Source organism: Ochotona princeps, chromosome 8, assembly GCF_030435755.1.
Source record: "Ochotona princeps isolate mOchPri1 chromosome 8, mOchPri1.hap1, whole genome shotgun sequence".
NCBI classification, from domain to species: Eukaryota; Metazoa; Chordata; class Mammalia; order Lagomorpha; family Ochotonidae; genus Ochotona; species Ochotona princeps.
In genome coordinates, this window is record NC_080839.1 from 32,497,012 (window position 1) to 32,519,560 (window position 22,549).

Below are 22,549 nucleotides of genomic sequence, written 5' to 3' on the forward strand. Positions count from 1 at the left end.
TGAAATTTTCATCTTTATCTAGAATAGGTTTTAGATTAGATTTGAATGTATCTAAAGAGCTTAAAGGCTCTCTTATGTCTTCTTTTTTCTTCCAGTGTACTCTGCAGCATGTGTTATGTATTGTCCCAGATGAGATTTGGAAGACTGAGAAACACAGCTTCAGGAAAAAGTTCTGTCTTGTTCATTACCATGTCTCAACAGCCTAAACCTTGGTATTTAGGTAACACACTTTGTTGGATTTGTTGAATAAGTACATGAGGATGAAAAATATAACAGTATCTTACTAGCTTTTATTAATTTAAGGTTGTGTATTTCTTCCGTGAGAATGTTAGAAAAGCACGTTTGGCATTTTTGGCTTTGTCCTATTCAAGTTCTGTTTTTTCTAAATAACATTTATTCACACCATTACCTTTTTTTTTTCCATTTCATCCTTGATTATGTCCACTTTTCCATACTTTTATCACTACCGTAAATGTGTGAGCTTATCAGAGAACTCCTGTGTGGTTTTTTTAGTGTCTTTAGGTTTGCTCCCCAGTTCTTTACACAGCATTATTGATGGGTGTTTGGCAGACAATGGTTTTCAAAGTCCCCTAATGTAACTTCCCCTTATTGTGTTTCAGATTTAAAATTATACTGAATTATTTGTATTCTGCCTTCTGAAAATTCTGCATATACTTCTAAGTGGCTGAAAGATTAAACCATTGCTTGCTCGTGTAAATCCTACTTACTGATTAAAACTTCCTTGATGATTGGGAAGTGGAGCTCTCTAGCTTTTGAAGTAAATCAAGGCAAGTAAATAATTTTTAGTGTACTGCTTTCCATTTAAACTATTCATTCCAATAGATAACCTGGGTATCTGAAGCTTTGCAACTCTTTTTAATTTACCTTTGAACCACTTTAGTAATCTAATCAGGCTTTGGGATACTAAATGTGATCTTAATGAAATCTTACATTTTACACCGAGTATGTATAAAGCATTAGTAATTCTGAGATGTAATTTTTTTTTACCTGCATCCATTAATGCTAAACTTCCACCACATGCAGATGCCATGGAAGATGACCCTATAGGAAAAAAAGACATCTTTTATAATACACTGGATTTTGAAAAGCATACTTTTTTTTTTTTTAAAAAAAAGACTGATTTTATTTATTCAAAAGGCAGTTACAGAGAGACACAGAGGGAGAGAGGTGTGCCATCCAGCTGATTCACTCCCCAAATGGCTGCAAGGACATGGAAGGGCCAGGCTGCAGCCAGGTGTTAGGAACTTCTTCATGTCTCCCGTGTAGCTTCAGGGGCCCAAGCACTGATGTCATTTTCCTCCACTTTCCCAGGTTTTTGGTAGAGAGCTGAATGGGAAGTGCAGCCTCGGGGCTTGAACTGTTGCCTGTGCTGGCACTGCAGGCTGTGGCTTATCCCACTGCATCCCACTGCCGGCCCCAAACACTGACTGCTTAAAATGCAGATGTTACTTCTGATTACTTCCTTACATTTAATTATAAACATTTAATCGTCTTTGCTTCCTTCTTTTCAAAAGCATTTAAAGACAATTTTAAACACTACAACCTCAAATGGTGTACCCATTAGCCACTTCTGCTAGTTAAACTCATTAAAATAAAATGCATTTTTTTTCCTACTGGAAAAATAGACTGCACAAATAGAAAGGATTTTCAGGTGTCAGTACTGTGGTGTAGCAAGTTAAGCCGCTGCCTGTGAAGCAGATATCCCATAGAGGGTACTGATTGATGTCCCTGCTGTTACGTGTCCAAATCAGCTCTTTGTTAATGTTTAGGGAACAGCATTAGAAAATGGTCCAAGTGTTTGGGACCCGGCCACCCATGTGGGAGATCTGGAAGAAGCTCCTGGCACCTTGCTTCAGCCCGGTCTAGCACTGCCTATTGGAGCCATCTGGGGAAGATTGCTTTACATCCCTCCCTCTCTGTAACTCTGAACTTTAAAATAAATAATAAAATAAACCTTAAAAAAGTTTCCATCATGACAGAAAGTTCTATTAGACACACTGCCATAGAGAATCTGATTCTTAATCTCCCAGAGTGTACTCTTTTATTGCAGTTAAATACAGAGGTCTCCAAGCTTTCTCACTGGGCCATTCACAATTAATCTAGCATGTCCAGTGGAAAACAGAAACGTCTTCACTTTACATGCTGAACTTTCTTTGGTATTCTCTCCTCAAAATCTGCAACCATCTGATTTATGTCTGCTGTACCTTCTAGAACTCTCTTTTCTGTCTTCATGACTTGCCTTAGCCCACAGACTGAATTTTAAAAATTTAAATCTAGGCTTTTAATCCAGCTTTCCTTTTTGGTATCTATTAATTTATCAATTGTGATATATGACATGTGTCTCCCGTCTATTTGGCTCTTCTTTCAAAGCTGACCTTGCTCTCTGCTTATTTGTAAAAATAAAGTGGAAAAACATATCACTAAACTGGAACTATTATAATGGATATATAAAGAGACAACCATGTTTAATGTAACTTTCAATATAACTTACAAACTAAGAAGAGATTCAGGCATATGGTTAACTAAAACTCCAGTTACACACAATTTAACATCACTCTTGAAAAAGTCAAGACTGTAGCAGAGAATCTTATCAACATCCACTTAGAAAATAAGTATTTCCACATCCTACCATTTGACTCTAGGACTTCAGATGTGACCCTTATCGTGAAAGGAAAATCTTTGGGAATAACAGGATACAAAGCTTTCTCAGCAAGAGCACCTAAATTAGAATAGAAAACAATAAGCAAAAAATATACTGTCTGTAAGAACACCACATTAAGAATATAGATTTGTCTCACCATGCCCAAGTTCTCTTCTATTTGTTCCAGTGGCTTTGCCAATTTCATTAGTTGCATAAGGAGGAAACTGAAAATAAAAACATATACAAGTAACATGGAAAGATATCTAAGATTTATTAAAATAACAACAAGTTATAAAATAGAATTCTACTTTAGTTTTTTCTTAAAAAAACTATGTATACACACACATATAAATACATGTCTGGTATAAATTAAAAATATATACTTAATTGTTGCCACATAATGCAATGTAATTAATAAAAAATGAATAAAATATGAATATACATATACTTAATTGCTAAATGGATATTTTACTTGCAGATGAATTATGAGAAGGGAACAGATGATTACACGTTTTACACCATAAATTTTTATAATATATTACTTATTAATGACAAAATATTATTGTAATAAAATATGTACTTTCTTTTTTTCCAAAAGTACATACTGGGTGCTAGCATTGTGGTACAGGGGGTTAAGCCAGCTTGAGACGCTGGCATTCAGTATCAGCACCCCATAATAGAGTGCTGGTTTGAGTCTCAGCTGCTCTGCTTCTGACCTAGCTCTCAGTTGGTGTGCCAGGGAAAGAAACAGAAAACGGTCAAAGTACTTGAGCCCAACCACCCATGTGGAGGTTTAGATGGAGTTCCTGGCCCAGTCCTAACTAGGGTGACCATTTAGGGAATGAATCTGCCGATGGGAGATATCACTTTGTAGTTCTGTTCTGCTTTTCAAATCAAAAGTAAATCCTTTTTTTTTTTTAAGTACATCTTGAGGAAAAACAGATTCCTTCAGAGTTTTATTTTAGTCAGTGGTTGATTGGATATGTTTTCTTAAAGGAATATGAACTAGTCATTATCTAAAAATTGAGAAATTTCCTATAAAAATATGAAAGTTTATTTTAATTTGAAAGGCAGAGTTATAGAAAGAGATATTTCATCTGCTGGTTCTCTCCGCAAAAGGCAACAACAACAAGGGCCGAACCAGGCCAGAGTCAGGAGTCAGGAACTTCATGGGGATGAGGAAGAGAGTGAGAAAGAGCAATCTTCCAACAGGTGACCAGCTCCAACCATGGCCACAATGGCCAGCTTTGGCTGGGCTAAAGCTACCCACGAGGAAAACCCAACTGGACTGTTCTACTCTTGATCCAGTTCCCTGCTTATGTCCTGGGAAAGCAGCAGATGGTCCAGACCCTTGTGACCCTACACCCACACGGGAGAGCTGGAGGAAGCTCCTAACTCCTGGTTTCAGATTGGCTCAACCCTGGCTGTTGTGGCCATTTGGGGAGTGAACCAAAGCGTGGAAAACCCACCTATGTCTGCTTCTTTCTCTGTAAACTTTGCCTTTCAAAAAATAAACGAATAAATGCCATACATATATTTGGGTCCTAAGCACTGGCTATGAATAAAGTCAATCACAAATTCAATTATGTATTATTTCAAACAAGGTATTTAGGATTAAATATTTCAAATTCTTTACTGCTAATCAACTGAGTAGAAATGGAACATTTAAATGAGCTAATGGGAGAAGCTGATTAATCTAGTGAAGTATCTGAAAAGCTCCAATGTTGTCTGATATACATGTACTGTCTCTTTCTTTCCTGAAACAATATTGACTAATATATTTAACTTTATGCAAGGCTTGGATCAGCAAGTTAATCAGAAAACTAGTACTGAATCTCCCTAAATCCTTTCTTTATGATACATAATATCTCCCAAATTAATCTTAGCAGATAAATATATTATATGATAAAACGAGCAGAGTAAAAGATTAGTTGTAGAATCAGGGTTATAGTATATGAATATATTCACTTTAGCTTAACTCTTTTCTGTCCTAAAAACTCTCATTATAAAATGTTGGGGGAAAAAAACTGAACCTTACCTCATAGTGTAGCATGAAGTTTTTATCTTTTATTCCACTATAAATAAAGGTACAATATTAATATTATATAAATATATTTATTTCAGTGAATATTAGGATTAGAACAAAAAGGTATTGATTGTTATTAAGTTTGTCTGAAAATGAAGACCCATAAAAATTAAGAATACGAAAGATGGTTTATTTTTTTCTGCCACTTATGAATTAATGAATAGATATTTAAGAAAAAGAAGTGTTTTCAAAATGTAAGCCTTTAAACATAGAAATAATATATTAAGATGGCAGATACATATTTTTAAGCATTTGTAACTACTCAGAGAACTCTACCTGCCATGACCATATTAGTTAAATCTCAGAACATCATAACAAAGGATTTAACTGGGAGTAGTCTGATTATTTGAAAGGCAAGTATCTTTCAGGGCTTTAAAAGAGAACTGCTGTCAAAGTGTGTGGAAGAGGACCTGGCGCGGTAGCCTAGTGGCTAAAGTCCTCACCTTGCATGAGCCAGGATCCCATATGGGCGCTGGTTCTAATCCCAGCTGCTCTGCTTCCCATCCAGCTCCCTCCCTTTGGCCCGGGAAAGCAGTGGAGGACAGCCCAAAGCCTTGGGACCCAGCACCTGCATGGGAGACCTGGAAGAAGCTCCTGGCTTTAGATCAGCTCAGCTCAGGCTGTTGAAACTGTTTGGGGAGTGAACCAGTGGAAGAAGGATTTTTCTCTCTGTCTCTCTTCCTTCTCTCTTTATTCTGCCTTTCCAAATAAAAATAAATCTTCAAAGTGTGTGGAAGAATGAGAGAAAAGAAGTTGGGTAGAAACCAATTCCTGGATGAAGGAAATCAGAAATCTAGACGAAAATACAGTCACATCAGGATCTTAACACAAATGATTTCTCCTTTGAGTGGAATTACATGAAAAAACCCTGGGATATAACAGGATGTGTATAGCTGTTGACTGCAACATTAGAAAAAAAAACCTACAAATCAACTCAGGAGACTAAAGGAGTCACAGATTTTTGGAACCAGAGAGGAAGACAAGGATGGCTGGCTCTGTACCTGCATTTCCTAAGAGAAGTAAGCCAAAGGCCATGATGGCTGAGCTGTTCCTTCTCATTTATGCGACTACAGACCTGGGACCAAAATATTTGGAGGTGCTCAATGCTCCTTCTTACTAAAATGTGTTGTCTCTCAGAAGAAAAAAGAGGCAAAGGGGTAGGGCAACCCAGTTTTGGCTTTAATGGGAACATAAAATACACACAAAGCACATGGTTAGGATGGGCTTTCTAACCTTAAACATGTAACTGGGTTGTTCATCATATCAGCTAAAGGATAAACAACGGGGGTGGCTACCCTGAAGTACTAGAGGTTATCCTTATCTCCTGGACAACAGAGTCCTATTCTGAGATCCTTAACTAGGAATGGGAAAATAGCCATTTTAGAGGAAACAAAAATTAGCTCTAAGTCCCAGGACTGTGATGTAGTAATGCTGCAAGGGATTGCAATATAGATTCTCATCATCTGAAATTGATCACTTTCATTTTACTGAAAACTTTTGCAGAAAGCTATATATTTATGAGCACAAAATCACAATAAGACTTGGGATTAGTCAAAGTTTTTCATTAATATCCTTAGATATTAATTGTCTATGTGATTTATTTGTTCATAATATAGAAAACTTGTCCTAAGGGATATCTTGAGAGACAAAAGAATGAACTAAATGTGTTTAAAGAATTAAATATTTCATCAACATTTGTTCCAAACTGAGACAGTGTATCACACCAAAAAAAATCACTTGAAATCCTAAGTATTTGAACAAACATGACGCACCGATATAAGTTAAAAAATTATAAAAATATAAAAAAATGATTAATATACCATATGAACTTTAATCATAAGCAAGGATATCCACAAATACATTGTCAGAAAACATTAACTTACTTTATAGCTGTTGTAATTCGATCTGATTTAATGCTGGATTCTAATGAATCAAATGTAACAGTACAAAGCACCTAAAAAAGAAGAAAAAATTCCTTGAACTTTAATAAACTAAGAAAGATGAAAGTTAAACATATTTGTGTAAGCTTTTCGGTAATCCAGATGTAACATCATATATACCAAAAATAGCATTGTATTAAGAGTGTTACAGAGGACATAAAAAGAAGGAATATTAATAAAAACTATGTACTAGTCGACAGAAGAAGGCTTAATAAAGTTTAGTCAATAAAACTGCCTGCTTTCAAAAAATATATCAATCTTCTTTGGAGGATTATAACATAATCCAGAGATTCTAAAATGAATCATTCATAAGGTCCTGGATAGAGCCTATAACAAAACAACAAACAGGGGCCATGCTCAATAATGAAGGTCCAAAAAAAAGTTTATTAATGGGCCCGGCGGCGTGGCCTAGTGGCTAAAGTCCTCGCCTTGAATGCCCCGGGATCCCATATGGGCGCCAGTTCTAATCCCGGCAACTCCACTTCCCATCCAGCTCCCTGCTTGTGGCCTGGGAAAGCAGTCGAGGACGGCCCAATGCATTGGGACCCTGCACCCGCGTGGGAGACCTGGAAGAGGTTCCTGGTTCCCAGCAGCGGATCGGCGCACATCGGCCCGTTGCGGCTCACTTGGGGAGTGAATCATCGGACGGAGGATCTTCCTCTCTGTCTCTCCTCCTCTCTGTATATCTGACTTTGTGATAAAAGTAAATCTTTAAAAAAAAAAGTTTATTAAGAAGATTAAGTAGCAAAAATGTTCAACAGCTGTAATAATTCTGTGCAAGGTTATAAGGAATCAAAGGGGATTTAAAATATAATATATTATCATAATGAAAAAATGACAAGAGCCAGTGAACAAGAAGGTAACAGAGATCACCCAGTCTGAAAAACAGTATCAGAGATCTAAGAGACAATATCAAAAGAACAAACATGTACTTACAACCTCAGATAGCCTAAGAGACAAAGTAGAAAACAATTTTGGAGATAATGGCTAAAACCTATCTAGTTTGACAAAAGCCAATTTTACAGAATCAAGTTCTGGAAACTCTTAGCAAGATAAATTCAAAGCAATCTACATTTTTTATAGTGTCACTGGTGAAAATCAAAAATAAACTTAGAAGGAACCTGCACAAAAACAGTATCATATAGGAAACAATGATTTGAATGACTTCTTCTCATTTGGAAAGAAAAAGGAAACAAAAACCACTCACATGCTAGAAGAAAAACCTGTAACCAAGAAATCTATACCTAGTAAAAACATTCTCTGTACAAAAGTTGCTCTAAAAAGTGGTAAAAAAAACTTTAGAACTTCCTGAAATAAATGAAAATGGAAACACATCACACCAAAATCTATGACACAACAAAATCACTGATCAGAGCGAGGTTCATATCAATCAGAAATGCAGAAAGGAGGCTGGAGTTGTGACGGTGTAGATCAGCTGCTGCCTGTGATACCAGCATTTCATGTGCACCTACTAATGCACCTGGGGGGAGGCAGATGATGAACCAAGTGCTTCTGTCCTGACAACCCCTGTGGGTTACTAGGACGAACATGGCCCCGGGCTCTGGCCTGACACTGACCTGGCTTCTATAGTCATTTGGGGATGGATAATCCCCTCCGCTTTCTCTACCTTTATTTTGTGTCTTTAAATAAATCAGGGGAAAAAAAAAAACCCAGAAAGATCTAAAATAAACAACCCAGTGCTAAACCCAAAGGAGCTGAAAAAAAATAAGAACAAATCAAATGCAAAATTAAGCTAAAGGAAAGAATAAAGTTCAACAGTGCAAGGAAATGACAGGTTTAAGAAATACCAAAGAAATCAATGAAATAAACAGAACTGCAATGTTTTAGTTAGACAAACTAAGAAATGAAGACAGAAAAAAAAGGCTCTAATCAATAAAATCAGTGATGAATGAAGAGATGTTACATCTACCACTGCAGGATACAAAGGATAGCTAACAGATTATTAATAGCAATCATGTGCATTGTGAAAAAGCTATGCATGAAATTTCAAAAACTTGTTGCACCAAAATAAATCTCTTTTAAGTTCATTTTCCTATGAACTCTGGGGCACTTTCATATCAGGGACTCAAGTTTATATACCTAAAATTAAAATACAGTAAAAACACTAGAAAATTCTAGAAAATGCAAACTGATGTACAAACTGACAAAGCAGAACAGTAGTTGCTTGGAGGAATATTTCTATTCCCTATTCTAACAAAGAAGCATGAAAAATTTTGGGGAGTGATGAACATGTTCATTATATGGACTGTAGTAAGATTCTCAAATGTGTAAACATTTACTTTAAACGTGGTTATTGATGTCAGTTGAACCTCAAAAAACTTGTTAAAATTATTCCTTTTTTTTAAAATTTTTAAATTTATTTTATTGTATTGTTGACAATCTTTACATAGTTAATTACGGTTAAAAAAAAAGGTTCAGGGGGTACAGGGAAGTGGGCAATACTATTATGTCCATATTGTTTCCATCATGTATCTGAGGTAAAGGGGGATATTGAGGGAGAAGCCCCACCCGGTTTCCCGCCCACCCCAAGTCCCAGATGCTCTGAGATATTTGCTCAAGTGGTTTTAATAGTTCAACAGTTATGAATCGCTGCCAGTTTCGCTCTATGAGGGCATCCACTGATTGATATGGTCCCTCATAAAGTCTCCGTTTGCCCCATATTTCGCTGCCAACATATAGCTGAGATGAATGATTGACCTGTTCTGTGTTCTGTCTTTTCCTGGTTAGAGTTCTGAGTCCAGCAGTTCGATTGGGGAAATCCCCAAAGAAACTTTGAGGTATTCCCAGACCAGATTCTTGTATGCTCCAGCAAGCACAGGGCCCGGCACAGTCCATCACCACGACCAGGTGGTGGTTGCAACTGGTGGGTTGGCTCCGCCCTCAGTCCCGAGTTGCACTGGAACCAATGGGTGCTGCAGTCCAGTCTGGTTCTGCCCAGCACATACTCGGCCCCTACATCAACCAGTGTGAGCCGCAGCCTAGTCGGGGCGACCACAATAACCCCCACCAGGCCCGCCCCCTACCCTGATTTGCCAGTATGTGTGGCAGTCCCCCATCCCATTTGGCTCTTGTACTTGTCAGTGGGTATTAAAGCTTAGTTCTATCTAACCAACTCAACCATCCAGCCCTCACGGATGTTGTTGAGTGCCTCTCTGTCCAGCCACCCCAGCCCCCATCCTAGTTTTCATGCCCTCCCGCGGGAGTAGTGACCCAAGAGGGGGGAACCCACTTTATCCCTCCCAGGTCTCTCTCAGTCCCGGTTGATGCACTCTTCGGGTGGTTCTGTGATTTGACTTGACAGAATTAGTCCCCAGTGCCAGCTTCTGCCAGCTGATGCTGCGGCTAGGCCCAAACAACCCTCACCCATTCTAATTTATGCTTGCACCCACAGGAATAATCAGCCCAGCCTGGCTTTTCCCTGATCTAGTCCACATGCAGCGCACAGGTGTTGCAGCCTTGCTTAGTCTGGTCTGTCCCCATCCCAGCCCTCGCTCTCCAGTGGGAGTAGCTGTCCGGCGAAGGGACCAGCCCTTTAATCCCCCTGCCAGTTCTGCCCCTCCCTTCCTGGTTCTCACGTGTGCTGGTTGGGTGCTGCAGTCAAATCCAGTGCAGGCTACCTCACCCTGGCATTCCATAATGTGTACTGGTTTTGTTGCGACCAAACCCGGCTCAACCCACATTCTGTTCTGGTGTTTGGATTTGCCAGTGGATGACATGAACTGATTCAGCCTGTTCTGCCCATGACCCATGCTGAATGTGTGCCAGTGGGAAACTTTCTATGGCCTATTCTGGGCTATTTCCTATCATGCTTCTTGCGCTTACCTGCAGGGACTGTGTTCTGCCAGAGGAGTTGCCCAGGCTCCTCCATCAGAACCCCTTCCAATGCCAGATTTTGTGCATACCAGGGGGTCCTTGAGCCAACCCTACCCAGTTCACCTCCTGTCCTAGCAGGAACAGTGGCTTTTCCCGGCTGGCTTTCACCCCATTCTGGTTCTTGTTGTTGGATGTTTCAGCCCAGCCATGGCTCATCCATACCCACATACAGCTCAAACATGGCTCAGTAGGGGATTGAGACCCAACCTAGTCAGTCCCACATCTACCCTGGTTCTCCATGACACCAGATGGTGTTGGGGTCTGAACTGGCCTGGTGCATCCAATCCCAGTCCACACTAGTGCCTCGGGTGACTACAACTGTTTCCTAGATAGAACACAGCCCCCATTCCAGCACACGCGCCCCTTGGTGGGAACCTCAACCCTGTTAGGGTATCCCCTTACCTCCCCAATTGGGCCTGTTCCTAGCTGTAAATCATGCACTTGCCCCAGGTTGCTCTGAGGACCAGTAGGTGCAAGAGCCTAGCTCGGTATGACCTGTGCTCCATACTGGTTTCTAGTTTTGCTTGTAGGCTAAGGTTTGCTCAGTCCTGCCCAGTACATTCCTTTCCATTACCAATTTACACATTTTGGAGCTACTATGCCCTGCTTGTCCGACCCCCAGATCTGGACGACGTGTTCATCAGCAAAAGCTATAACTCGCCAAAGGAGGTTCCCAAGTTCTTCCACTTGATCCACTCCCTGACTCAGTTCACATACATGCCATTGGGTTTTAGGCCAGTGCTCGGCGTACTCTGGCCTTCCATTTGGCCTTGTATGAGCTGGTGAATGTTGCAAAAATTATTTCTAAAACATGCCAAATATTAATATGAATACATAAATTTCATATAATGAAAACATGGCAGGTACATAATGCATAGTTTTAATGAAATAATAATTGAGTCAGTTGCAAGGGCTTTTTATGTATATTACCTGTGTTTGTCCTCTTTGAAATAATGCTGACCCATGAAGAGTTTTGAACATATCTACTTCACAGCTTATATTCCTAAGTGAAGTCAAATCCCGTCCATCGCATCTATAGTAATAAAGGAAATGAACATGAAAAACTGGTGGGAAACAGAAAAATAAAATCACATATTAGCCGTTTTTGCCAGGAAATTCTCAACCCAGTTGTACGTCTAAAACATAATCCTTGGTAGAACTTTATAAAAAAATAATACAGATCGTTGATCCCCACACTAAATCCACTGAAACTGGAACTTCTGGGGTTGTGACCTACATACTTGTCTTATAAAAAGCTTTGTATGTGATTCTAATATGCAGTCAGGGCTGTGAAACGCAGCTCACGAGGGACAGCCCCATACTCTTTGTTCAACAGGAGACTATTTCAAACAAATAAATTTCTTTATTGTTCACTTGAACGAAAAAAGCTAGTTTCTTCCTTTGAGCAAGTTGCTACTCTAAAGGCAACTTGCAGAGACAGAGCATGTTTCAATTTTATCACAAAAGCTTATGTTTACCTCTTGTATTCATTCAAAATAATACTTCTAAAAACCTCCTTTGCGACAACATTGAAGGATTCTATTATTTCATATGGATCAACTTCAGGAAATTTTTCTATTAAAAAAAAAAGACAAAACAAATTTTTTTTCTTTTTGGATGAAATAATTTTTCTGACATTCACAGCATCAAATCAATTAACCATTAAACCAAAGGAGTTGAATTTAACATCTGTCCTAAGGCCAACAAAGTTACTAAATCATGTATTGATCTGAAAATACTGGGACACGCAGTATTAAATACCCCAGATGTCCTGGTACTGGAGATTGCTTTCTACTAGAACAACAGTGTTTTGCAAACAGCTCTCTCATGGTTTTTGACAAATCCAGCTAACTCTGATAAGATGATCTGAGTCACTCTCATTCTTTTGCTTTGGAACTTTTAACCCACAAAATGGTGAGGAAGCAATGTTCTTTATATTTCACAAATTCCCAATGACTTTTTTTTTTTTTGAAAATCAGATTTTTACAGAGTGAAGGAGTGGCAGAGAGAAAGATCTTCCATCCCTCGGTTCACTCCCAGGTAGCCTCAGTGGCTGGAGCTGAGCTGATCAGATGCCAAGAGCCAGGAGCCAGGAGCATCTTCTGAGTCTCCCATGCAGGTGCATTGTCCCAAGGCTTTGGGCCATCCTCAACTGCTTTCCCAGGTCACAAGCAGGGAGCTGGATGGGAAGTAGGGCCACCAGGACACAAACCGGCATCCATATGGGATCCCAGTGCATGCAAGGCCAGGACTTGAGCCACTAGGCTACTGTGCTGGGCCCTAAACTAACTTTTTTTAAACTAAATCCTGAAATTGTTTTGTTAGGTACTTTACTGGTGTTTAAAAAACAGCTTTAATTTTCATAATGATTCATGAGGTACATTCTATAACTATCATTCTACAGAAGAACAAAAGCTTTAAGGTAAAAATGTGCTGAAATTCCACTGATCAGCCATGACTTGAATACAACTGTCAGCCTCAGGACTTGGCCAGGCTAAAAGCTAAGAGCTAGGAACTCCGTAAGTGTCTGCCACAGTGATGGTGGGGACCCAGGTACTTGAATCATCATCTGCTTTCTCCAGGCACATTTGCAGGAAGCTAGATTAGAGTGGAGGTAGTGTCAATCTCAGGCACTCTGGTATGTGATTCAGGCAACCCTGGCCATTGCTAAACCTGCTATGCTGTACTGCCCACAAGTGTTGGAATTTCATAGATCAAGAACCCAAGCATTTTAAAGAATATCATTCCGACTTTCAAACAATATGACACAAGGTTACCCAACTTAGAATGAAATAGTCGGAAGCATGGAAGCCTAGGTGCATTTCACCTTCTGCATTTCTGGGTCACTCTCTAGACCAAATGCACTACCAGTAACATTACTAAAGTTAGCAGTATTCCCGTGATATACTACTGCCTTAAGTTTACTGAAAATAAAATCAAGGAGTAATGACAGTCACTGTTTTTTTCTAGGTGTTACTACCCAAAATTTAAAAATCAATTATTTACTTTGAATTTTTAATTAAAAAAAAGGGAATCTACCTTTTAGTTGTTCCTCTGTATCTAGTCTTATCTTGTTAACAGCTTCATCTCTGGATATCTAAAAGAAGATTTAGGATTAGTTCATATATATATGTATATAGCACTTAATATTTCTATTTTTCAGACACTGTAAGAACAATCAGATTTTTCTTATACTAATAGTCTTCCTTGAGAGATCAGGACGGTTATGGACTTATAAGAAATAACTGCCTAATTCACACAAACATAATGCATACCTTCTTAAAACTTGCATTTATCAATGAAAGAATCAAGATGCAAATAACATTTTATTTAGCCTTTTGAGTACAGATTTTTAATAAAAATAGCATTAACAATCACAAGTGAAATTATGTGAATTATGACAGAGAAGTATTCCTGGGACATTTATATATGACAAAATTCAAGTATACCTACTTTATCATGTTCATAGTTTGTAAAAACAGCATACAGTTTCTCCATGGCAAGTCTATGTAAAGTACAAAATAAATATTAACATAAAATATTGGGAAACATAAGGCAGTTGCCACTATATATAAAACTGAACTTTAGAAAGCTAAAAATTTAAAAAATATTTCATGGAGCACTAAAAATATATAAAAATATTGCTTATAATGGCTAATCCATTACTTATGATATAGAACATACATTTCTTTTCCCTCACCCCTCACAAGAAATCACTCTCACATGGTACCGTGCCCCTTTTCTTAAATGGTTTAATTCCATATAGGACTTATTTGTAAGTATAGTGTGTATGTGTCACGCACTATTTCAAATACTGTTGAAGTATGGTGATAGTTATACTTGATTTTGTTTTGGCAATCTCAAGTTATCTTTGATATTCAAATCTCTTAGGATTTCTTTTTCCCAGCTACAGGTATACATAGAATATATAATTCCTGGTCAGTGAATATACTGTTTCTGTCATTTGAGATTCAATCTGGCTCTGTACAAGAAGATTTTTATATATATATATTTTTCTTCTACAAGAGGATTTTTTATGTATTAGACAAATATTTATGGCAAGTGATTCTCTAAACAGGAAAGTTTGATTTAAGAAATAATACATAGGAGTGCTTTCAAAGAAAAGTTTTTTTCTTCAAAGGAAATTAAACCTGGGAACAATTTCATATTTTCTTTTGTATAAGTGTTCTTACGTATGAGCATATTTCACAATCTCTGGCGAAGGGGTGAATAACTTCTGCGGTGTCCTCTTGGAAACACCAATTTCTCTCACCAGCTGCTGGATGCCCTGGATAATTTGTTGGGTATGTTTCATTCCCACTTTGATAGCATGGCAAAAGTCCTGCTGTAAAATGTTTTCTGCAGAGGCTTCCAACATGACTATTTAAAGAAAAGAAGAAAATCATGATTGCCATTGGAATTTTATCAATAAAGCATTTTCAAATACCACAACATGACAAACACTTATGGAATGATTTCATTTTTTAGTGATACATTCACGGATTGGGTTTCTTTCCTCAAAAAATCAACATACTTTCAAAAGTAGACAACAGTAAATTAATAAAGAAATCTTTATATTTCAATTTAGGTGTATACTGTCCTTAAATTTAATGAGATTTTTCCATAAAAATGAAACAACAAAGAAATCAAGGAAACTGTTCCTTCTTTGCAGTCAAGGACACATTCAGGTGACACTGTCCTGGCCAGTTAGACGTAAATGGAACCTGCTGTGTGAGAAATTCCGAGAAAGGTCCTTAAAAAGGAGAGTTACTTACTCCCCAGGCACACATGTTTTTGGTAATCCCTCCTTTTTCCTTCCTCCTGCATGAAAGTCAGAGGACCTAGCCAGAGTTCTGCTGCCAATTCCCAAGCACAAAGATAAGGTCACACTTGAGAAGGTAACAGAGCTAGAAGAAATTTAGGTTTATTAAGAAATCTTGGAAGCACTACCACTTGTCTGGGATTCATATCTCTGTATTTCTTTTAGTTGAGAGAAAAGCAGATTTCTTTTTCTTTTGGGTAAAGATTTATTTATTCATTTGAAAGGCCAAGTTACAGAGAGACAGAAGAGATGAAGATTTTCCATTCCTGGGTCACTCCTCAGTGGCCACAACAGCTGGAGCTACGCCAAGCCAAAGGTAGGAGCTGGGAACTTCTTCCAGATCTCCCACTTGGGTACAGGGGTCCATCTTCCACTGCTTTCCCAGGTGCATTAGCAGGGAGCTGGATCAGAAATAGAACAGCCAGGACTTGCAGTAATAATACCCATTTGGAATGCCATATGGAATGCCAGTATCAATGGTAGCAGCTTAATCCCTCAGGCTAGCACACTGTCCCCAAATTCCATCTTTTTAAAATCTTGTTATTTCATTTGACAACACACTCAAGTAATATGTAGACTACATAAAACCCCTGTTACATCTGTTTCCCTATTATCATATACTACCTAATTCTAACTCAATTACTATCAGCATACCAGAACCAGAAGCTGGAAATGAGGTGCTTCACATAATGTTACATTGAAAGTCTAATAGTTCACTTTATATTTTATCAAAATGTTTACATAACAGAAGATGTACCTGAAAAGTCAAATCCCACATGGTAGAATAAAATCAATGGTAAGTTCAGTTTATCTGCCTTAGTTCATAGTTACAAGTGGTAGAGTCGGACTGCAAAGTCTGGTCATTCTGATTGCTAAGACACTCTCCTTCCACAGAATAAGGCCCTATTTTTCATTCATGCAATTGTGTCATTTTTATTATACAAAATAAGTAAAAATAACCCAAGATCAGTGCTTTTCTTATTCTTTATTGCCAATTTTTTACTCACCATAAACATTGTCGTTTCTTGGATAACACCAACCAGACTTAGTATCATCTAAATTAAAACATTTAAACTAACAAAGTAATTCATTTAAGGTTTTACTTGATATGAAGAGTACTTCAAAACAGGACAGGGACAAAACTATTTGGAACTATTAACTACATAGAAGTTAAACACATTTTTAGGAAGTCAGAACTTCAATTTTTAAGAAATACAAAATAAAAGTGGTATTTAGCCCAATCAGCACATGCAAGACCCGGAGGGAAGGGATAAAGCTGGTAGGGGAAATGTAGAGGGCTCCCCTGCTGGAACATCATTCCCACTGGAGAGCGTGAGTTGGGATGGGGGTAGACCAGACTGGGCAGAGAGCTATAACACTTGTGGGCCTCATGTGAGGTAGGTCAGGGAAAAGTCAGGCTAGGTTGACTGTTCCTACACTGTAAGCATAAATCAGAATGGGTTAGAGTTGGCTGGGCTTTGCCGCAACTTCAGCTGGCAGATGCTGGCACTTGGGGACTAATTCTGTCAAGCTAAACTGCAGAACTACCTAGAAAGTATATGATCTGGGAGTAGGCCCAGTAGGGACATAGTGGGCACTTCCCTCTTGGGTTATCACTCTCACAGGAGAGCATGAAAACCAGGACTGTGGCGGACATGGTTAGACAGAACGGCACCCACCAGCATATGTGTGGGCTGGATAGTGGGGATGGTTGGGTTGAACTAGGATTCAATGCCCATTGTCATATAGGAGAGCTGAATGCAATGCGGGACAGACTAGACCAGTCTGCTGTACATGCTGGCAGGCATGGTAACCAGGGCAGGGGGCGGGCATGGTGGGGGTTATTGGGATTCGCCCCGACTAGGCTGCCCACTGGTTTGTGTGAGGGCCGAAATGTGTGCTGGGCAGAATCAGGCTGGACTGCAACATCTATTGGTTTGTGTGGAAGACAGGGCTGGAAGCAAAACTGACCGAGCAACTGCAACCACCAGCACAGGCATAAGCTGATTGGGGTGATGGAATATGCCGGCCATTGTACTGGCAAGCACACACAAGAATCAGGTCTGGGATCACCTCAGACGAAGTTTCTCTGGGGATCACTCCAACTGAAGTGCCGGACTCAGAACCCCAACCATGAAGAGAAGTGCAGATTCCATGGACTGACCATGGAGTGCAGGTGTCAAAGCTGAGCCTCGTCAGAGGCTCACATGGAACAGTATACAGCAAATCCAAGTGTACATGGAGGATATGGCAGTCTATTAGAACCTGCAGAGGACACCTGATACCACAACAGGATGGAGGACAGAACAAATCAATCATCTACCCCAGCCATGTGTTGGCAGTGAAAATCTGGGCTAATGGAAACTCTAAGGTAGGTTGTAACAGCCAGTAGATTCTGGAGAGATTTCACTGTACTTGGAATGGCAAGATTGGCAGCAATTCAGAACTGTTGGACTATCAAAACCACTTGAGCAGGACCCTCAGAGCATGCCTCACGACGGGGACCTGGGATGGGTGGGAGGCTGGGTGGGCTTCTCCATTTATCTCCCCCCTTACCCTGAAAAAAAAATAATGTGGAAACAGTGGTCTTACCCACTTTCCTGTAGCCCTTGACCATTCGTGCCCTAATCAACTATGAAAAGAATATTAAAATAATATTAATAAGAAAAAGTGGTATTAAGTCACTTACCAATCTGACTTTTGGGTGCTCCAGCAACTACTAAATTCAAAGTGCTAGAGGACATTTCTTTTCGTGTTGGGTTAACAACACATTCTCCATCAATTATTCCTATTCGTACTGCCCCTGAAACATTATAAAACGACATGTTTTAAAATGAAAAGTCCCATTTTCAATAATTATGCCAGTGATGGCTTCTATCATATCTTTGATTGTGATTACAGAATAAAATTTCTAGTCCTGCCAGGTTTTGAAGGCTCACAGTGCATTATGTGTCATCCTATTTTCTTGCCTCATTGGAGCACTCCGGAATGCTCTGATCATTCTGTCCACATCCCTGCATTTATGCTTCATATTCTTCTCCTGATCTAGACTTCTAGGACCAGTTTAAAATCTGACTACTACCAGAAGCCCTTCTTGACAACCTAAGTCAACAAAACTAAGCCAGTTCTTTATCTTTTTTTTTTTTAGTACTTTGCCTATGCCTTAATAATACTGCTTATAAATAATTATCTTTTCTATTATTAATTCTGAACATAAGAACCACCTCTTTCATCTTTGTTTTGCTAGTGTGAATCTGCCTTTGTTCCTTCAGTGCTTGGCTCAGTCATTAGTGGCATTTAATACCCAGTAATTATTTGCTCAATGAATGACTTTTATATTATATGATTGAAACATTAAATAAAAAAGATTTAGTTTTTGACTTGGAAAGTCAGAGTTATAGCAAGATTTTCCATTTGCTGGTTCACTCCCAAATGTCTGCATTAGCCAGAGCAGGGCTGATCTCAGCGAGGAGCCAAAAACTTCTTTCAGGTTTCCCATGAGGGTGCAGGGACTCCAGGATTTGGGCTGGGTCCCTTGCTTTCCCAGGCAATATGCAGGGAGCTGGACTGGGAAGTGAAGCAACCAGGACATGAACTGGAGCTCATACAGGATTTGGCGCCAGTAGGCAGATGGTTAGCCTGCTATACCATTGTGCTGGCCCCAAGTAACTAAAACTTTTAAGAGTTATAAGTTAATAAACACAATTGTTGTCTCTTGAAACTGCATGTAGTGAGGTAATTTTTTGGTCTTCTAGCAGCAAACATATAACTAAGAAGTTAAAATATCTAGGGCTATATAATCTGTAGCACCTTAACATTCTGTAATTGGAAGCAAAATCCAAGACAAGGATGCAAACATCTGAATGACCCGAAAGGAGTCTTAGAATGCCTGTTTCAATCTCTAAGATGCAATACATCAGAGTCAACAAATCAATGTCCTTGTTGTAACATGTTCACTATTATTTATTGACAAAACATGAATACTTTCTTATCTTTAAATCCTAACTTACCAACAGGTCCATTCCAAGGAATATCTGATAAGGAGAGGGCTACAGAGGCTTAAAAAAGGAGAAAAATAAAATCTGAAATTAAAACACATAACTGCTTAAAAAAAATCAAGTGATAATTTTAATCTCTATTTTAATACTTACCACCATTAATTGCAAGGACATCAGGTTCATTAATACCATCTACTGCTAACAGATTACAAAGGACCTAGGTAAAAGAAAAGATTCAAAGCACTTTAAAAGCATGTGCTTTGTAGCAAAACTCTTAATTTTGGCTATCATTGAACTAAATGCTTGACACTGGATATATAAAATAAATCTTAAAAACTTCCTCATCTTTAGCAAAGAAAAATGACATCTTCCTAAAAGGTTACTTTTCAAATTACAGAAATACTTTGTGTACAGTACTTACCAACATACTGGGGGTATTGCAAATAGGAAATGTTAGCTAAATTATTTCTACTATTAAAAAATGCTAACTTTGTTTATAAACACAGGTAAACAAACCAATGAGTTACTTTATACTGTAACCATATGCCTAAAGTTGTTTTTAAGAAAATTACTCCCTTGGTGGTCCTTGCCATGGCACAGCAGGCTAGGTTGCCACCTGTGATGTTGGCATCTGATATGGATGCTGGTTCAAGTCTCAGCTACTCTACTCCCTATCCAGTTTCCTGCTGGTGTGCCTGGGAGGGCAGAGAGGATGGCCTAGATGCTTGGCCCACTATACCCACTACATGTGGAAGACCTTGAAGAAGCTCCTGGCTGTTGGCTTAGGATCAGCTCAGCCCTGGCCATTCTGTGCATCTGGGAAGCAAACCAGCAGATAGATCTCTCTCAACCAGATGACAGATAGATAGATCTCTCTCTCTGGGACTTTGCCTCCCCCCCACAAAAAAATGTCTCAATTAGGTAAACTTAAAATTTATGTGCTATTACGGTGAAATAAAATAATACTCAGAAATTTCTGTTAATAAAAATGAGTTGTGCTGATCATCTTGGTATGTTACTAATATGACCTGTGACCTAGTATGCTTACTATACCAATAATCCAGCCTGGCTGCTCCCCATCTATGTCAGTCACCCTGACTTTTCAAACCCAGTAGTTTCTTCCCTGCCTCAGGGCTTTCTTGCATCTACCTCGAGAGCTTCTCCAATAATCCTAGTTAGGTAACCACAACTCACAGTTTAGATGTTAGCTTAAACTGACATCAATAGACGTTACCTTTTTAAAGTATTATGTTTTTTTCCCAACTTTTTATTTTATAATAATGATTACATGGTTGATTTTTTTTAAAAAGATTTATTTATTTTTATTGGAAAGGCAGATCCACAGAGAAAAGCAGACAGACAGAAATATCTCCCATCCCCTGGTTTACTCTCCAAGTGGCCGCATCAGCCAGAGCTGAGCTGATCCGAAGTCATGAGCTTCTTCTGAGTCTTCCGCATGGATGCAGGGCCCCAAGGATTCGGGCCATTCTCGACCTTCCCAGGCCATTAGTAGGGAATTGGCTGGGAAGTGGAGGCCATGTTAAGAACTAGTGCCCATATGGGATCCTGGCACTTGCAAGGTGAGGATTTAGCCATTGAGCCATTGTGTTGGACCCTAAAGTACTATCTTTCTTGGAAAAAATTAAAATATAACAGTATTGTCCATAGTTATTACTTTACATTTGTTGTGATGTAGGAAGTGTTAAAGAACTTTATTAAGTAACTTTTTTGCTAATCTGGAAACAAATCTCAAACAGAATTTACCTGGGTATCATAAAAGTAACCAGCTGGAAAGAGAGGCCTAATCGAACGATCTGCAGAAAACAAAACCCCAAAAGACATTAAGTAATAGTGACAAGGTTGTTTCAAGGATTGAAACTTTCAAACCAACATAGGTAACAGCTCAATCTTGGACTGATTTACCAAAAGGGATAAGAATAAATGTCAATACTTTTAATAATACAAAGGTACTTTACTAGTGTGGGAAAAACGGAGTTAGACATATTTCATGAAGATGAACAGTTAAGAGACAAAAATTTCTTTCTTTCTTAGAGCCCATATGTGAGTGAGAAGAGAGAACAAATAATCTCAGATGGTGTTAATGCAATGAAGGAAAATTTACAAATGGGGACAAGAAGAGATGAGACTACAGGTACATCAGAGACAATATCATTATCTTAGTATCTTACCTATGACACGACTTGTAAGAATTTCTTTGTCAGAAGAACCAATTTCTCTTCTAAGATAGTTTGTGGGAATTCTACCTGCTGCAGCAGCCTTCTGTCTGTAATCAACCTAAAAGAGCAATGAAAAAATGAATTTCATATGATTCTTTCTATCACAAACTAGAATTGAAGAACTGCTATATAAATACTAGTTCTCCCAAAGTTGCTTACAAAACACTTTAGAGTAAGGATACAGAATATTTTATTTTCTTTTAGCTTTTTACGTCTCTCGGAGAAAGTTGATAAAAATGTTTCAGCAACTAGATTTTTTAAAAAAAATTATTTTAATATTAGAGAGAGGTAGAGACAAATAGAGATAGAGGAACAGGAAGGTGGAGGGAGGCTAGAAGAGGGAGAAGAGAAGGGAAAGAGAAAGAAGAAAATGAAAGAGATGGAGACAGTGGGAAAGTCAGAGAGAGAGAGGAGGAGGCAGAGAAATAGATACTCCTCCACTGGCTGGTTCTGTCTCCAGTTGACTGGAGTGGCCAGGGCTGGTGTAGGCCAAAGTCAAGAACCAGGGATTTCATCTGGGTCTCCCAAAAGGGTGTAGGGGCTGAAACACTTGGGTCATCTTCTACTTGCTTTTCCCAGGCCAGTAGCAAGGACTGGAAGTGGAGTAGTCAAACATGAACTGATACCCACGTGGAATGTCAGTATCTCAGGGATCAACTTTAACAGCCATGCCATAGTGTGCGTTTCTCAGTAACTTGATTTTTAAAAAGCCTCACTTCGTGATCACATGGCTACCTAAATTCACTACTTCCCACAATTAGCTTATTATGGTCAAGTCAAATATTCCCTTTTTTGAATTAACTCTGTTAGATATAACTGTATTTCCCTTTTTAGAAAAGAAATGCACCATAAAATCCTAATGAGCTCTTTCTTTCTTTTTTGAAAAATTCTTAAAATTAATTACATTGCG

At 38.8% G+C, this 22,549-nt stretch overlaps 1 protein-coding gene and 1 long non-coding RNA gene across 2 annotated transcripts in view; one reads left to right on the top strand and one right to left on the bottom strand.

Annotated features, from left to right (window-relative positions):
* PNPT1 (polyribonucleotide nucleotidyltransferase 1) overlaps positions 1 to 22,549 on the bottom strand; it is a 44,175-nt gene that overhangs the window by 16,122 nt on the left and 5,504 nt on the right. Inside the window, exons 4-18 of the mRNA XM_058667812.1 lie at positions 21,592 to 21,697; positions 21,167 to 21,216; positions 19,556 to 19,619; positions 19,415 to 19,462; positions 18,094 to 18,207; positions 14,776 to 14,962; positions 14,036 to 14,087; positions 13,622 to 13,679; positions 12,061 to 12,157; positions 11,513 to 11,615; positions 6,632 to 6,702; positions 4,701 to 4,737; positions 2,820 to 2,886; positions 2,651 to 2,740; positions 1,009 to 1,062 (exon numbers count right to left, since the gene is read on the bottom strand). Of these exons, the coding sequence (XP_058523795.1) occupies positions 1,009 to 1,062; positions 2,651 to 2,740; positions 2,820 to 2,886; positions 4,701 to 4,737; positions 6,632 to 6,702; positions 11,513 to 11,615; positions 12,061 to 12,157; positions 13,622 to 13,679; positions 14,036 to 14,087; positions 14,776 to 14,962; positions 18,094 to 18,207; positions 19,415 to 19,462; positions 19,556 to 19,619; positions 21,167 to 21,216; positions 21,592 to 21,697 (1,198 nt within the window). The remainder of the gene's footprint in view (positions 1 to 1,008; positions 1,063 to 2,650; positions 2,741 to 2,819; positions 2,887 to 4,700; positions 4,738 to 6,631; positions 6,703 to 11,512; positions 11,616 to 12,060; positions 12,158 to 13,621; positions 13,680 to 14,035; positions 14,088 to 14,775; positions 14,963 to 18,093; positions 18,208 to 19,414; positions 19,463 to 19,555; positions 19,620 to 21,166; positions 21,217 to 21,591; positions 21,698 to 22,549) is intronic.
* Positions 121 to 21,769, top strand: LOC131480992 (uncharacterized). Its single transcript, XR_009245956.1, has 4 exons — positions 121 to 220; positions 621 to 713; positions 15,629 to 15,720; positions 21,455 to 21,769. It is a non-coding gene; the product is annotated as an uncharacterized LOC131480992 (long non-coding RNA).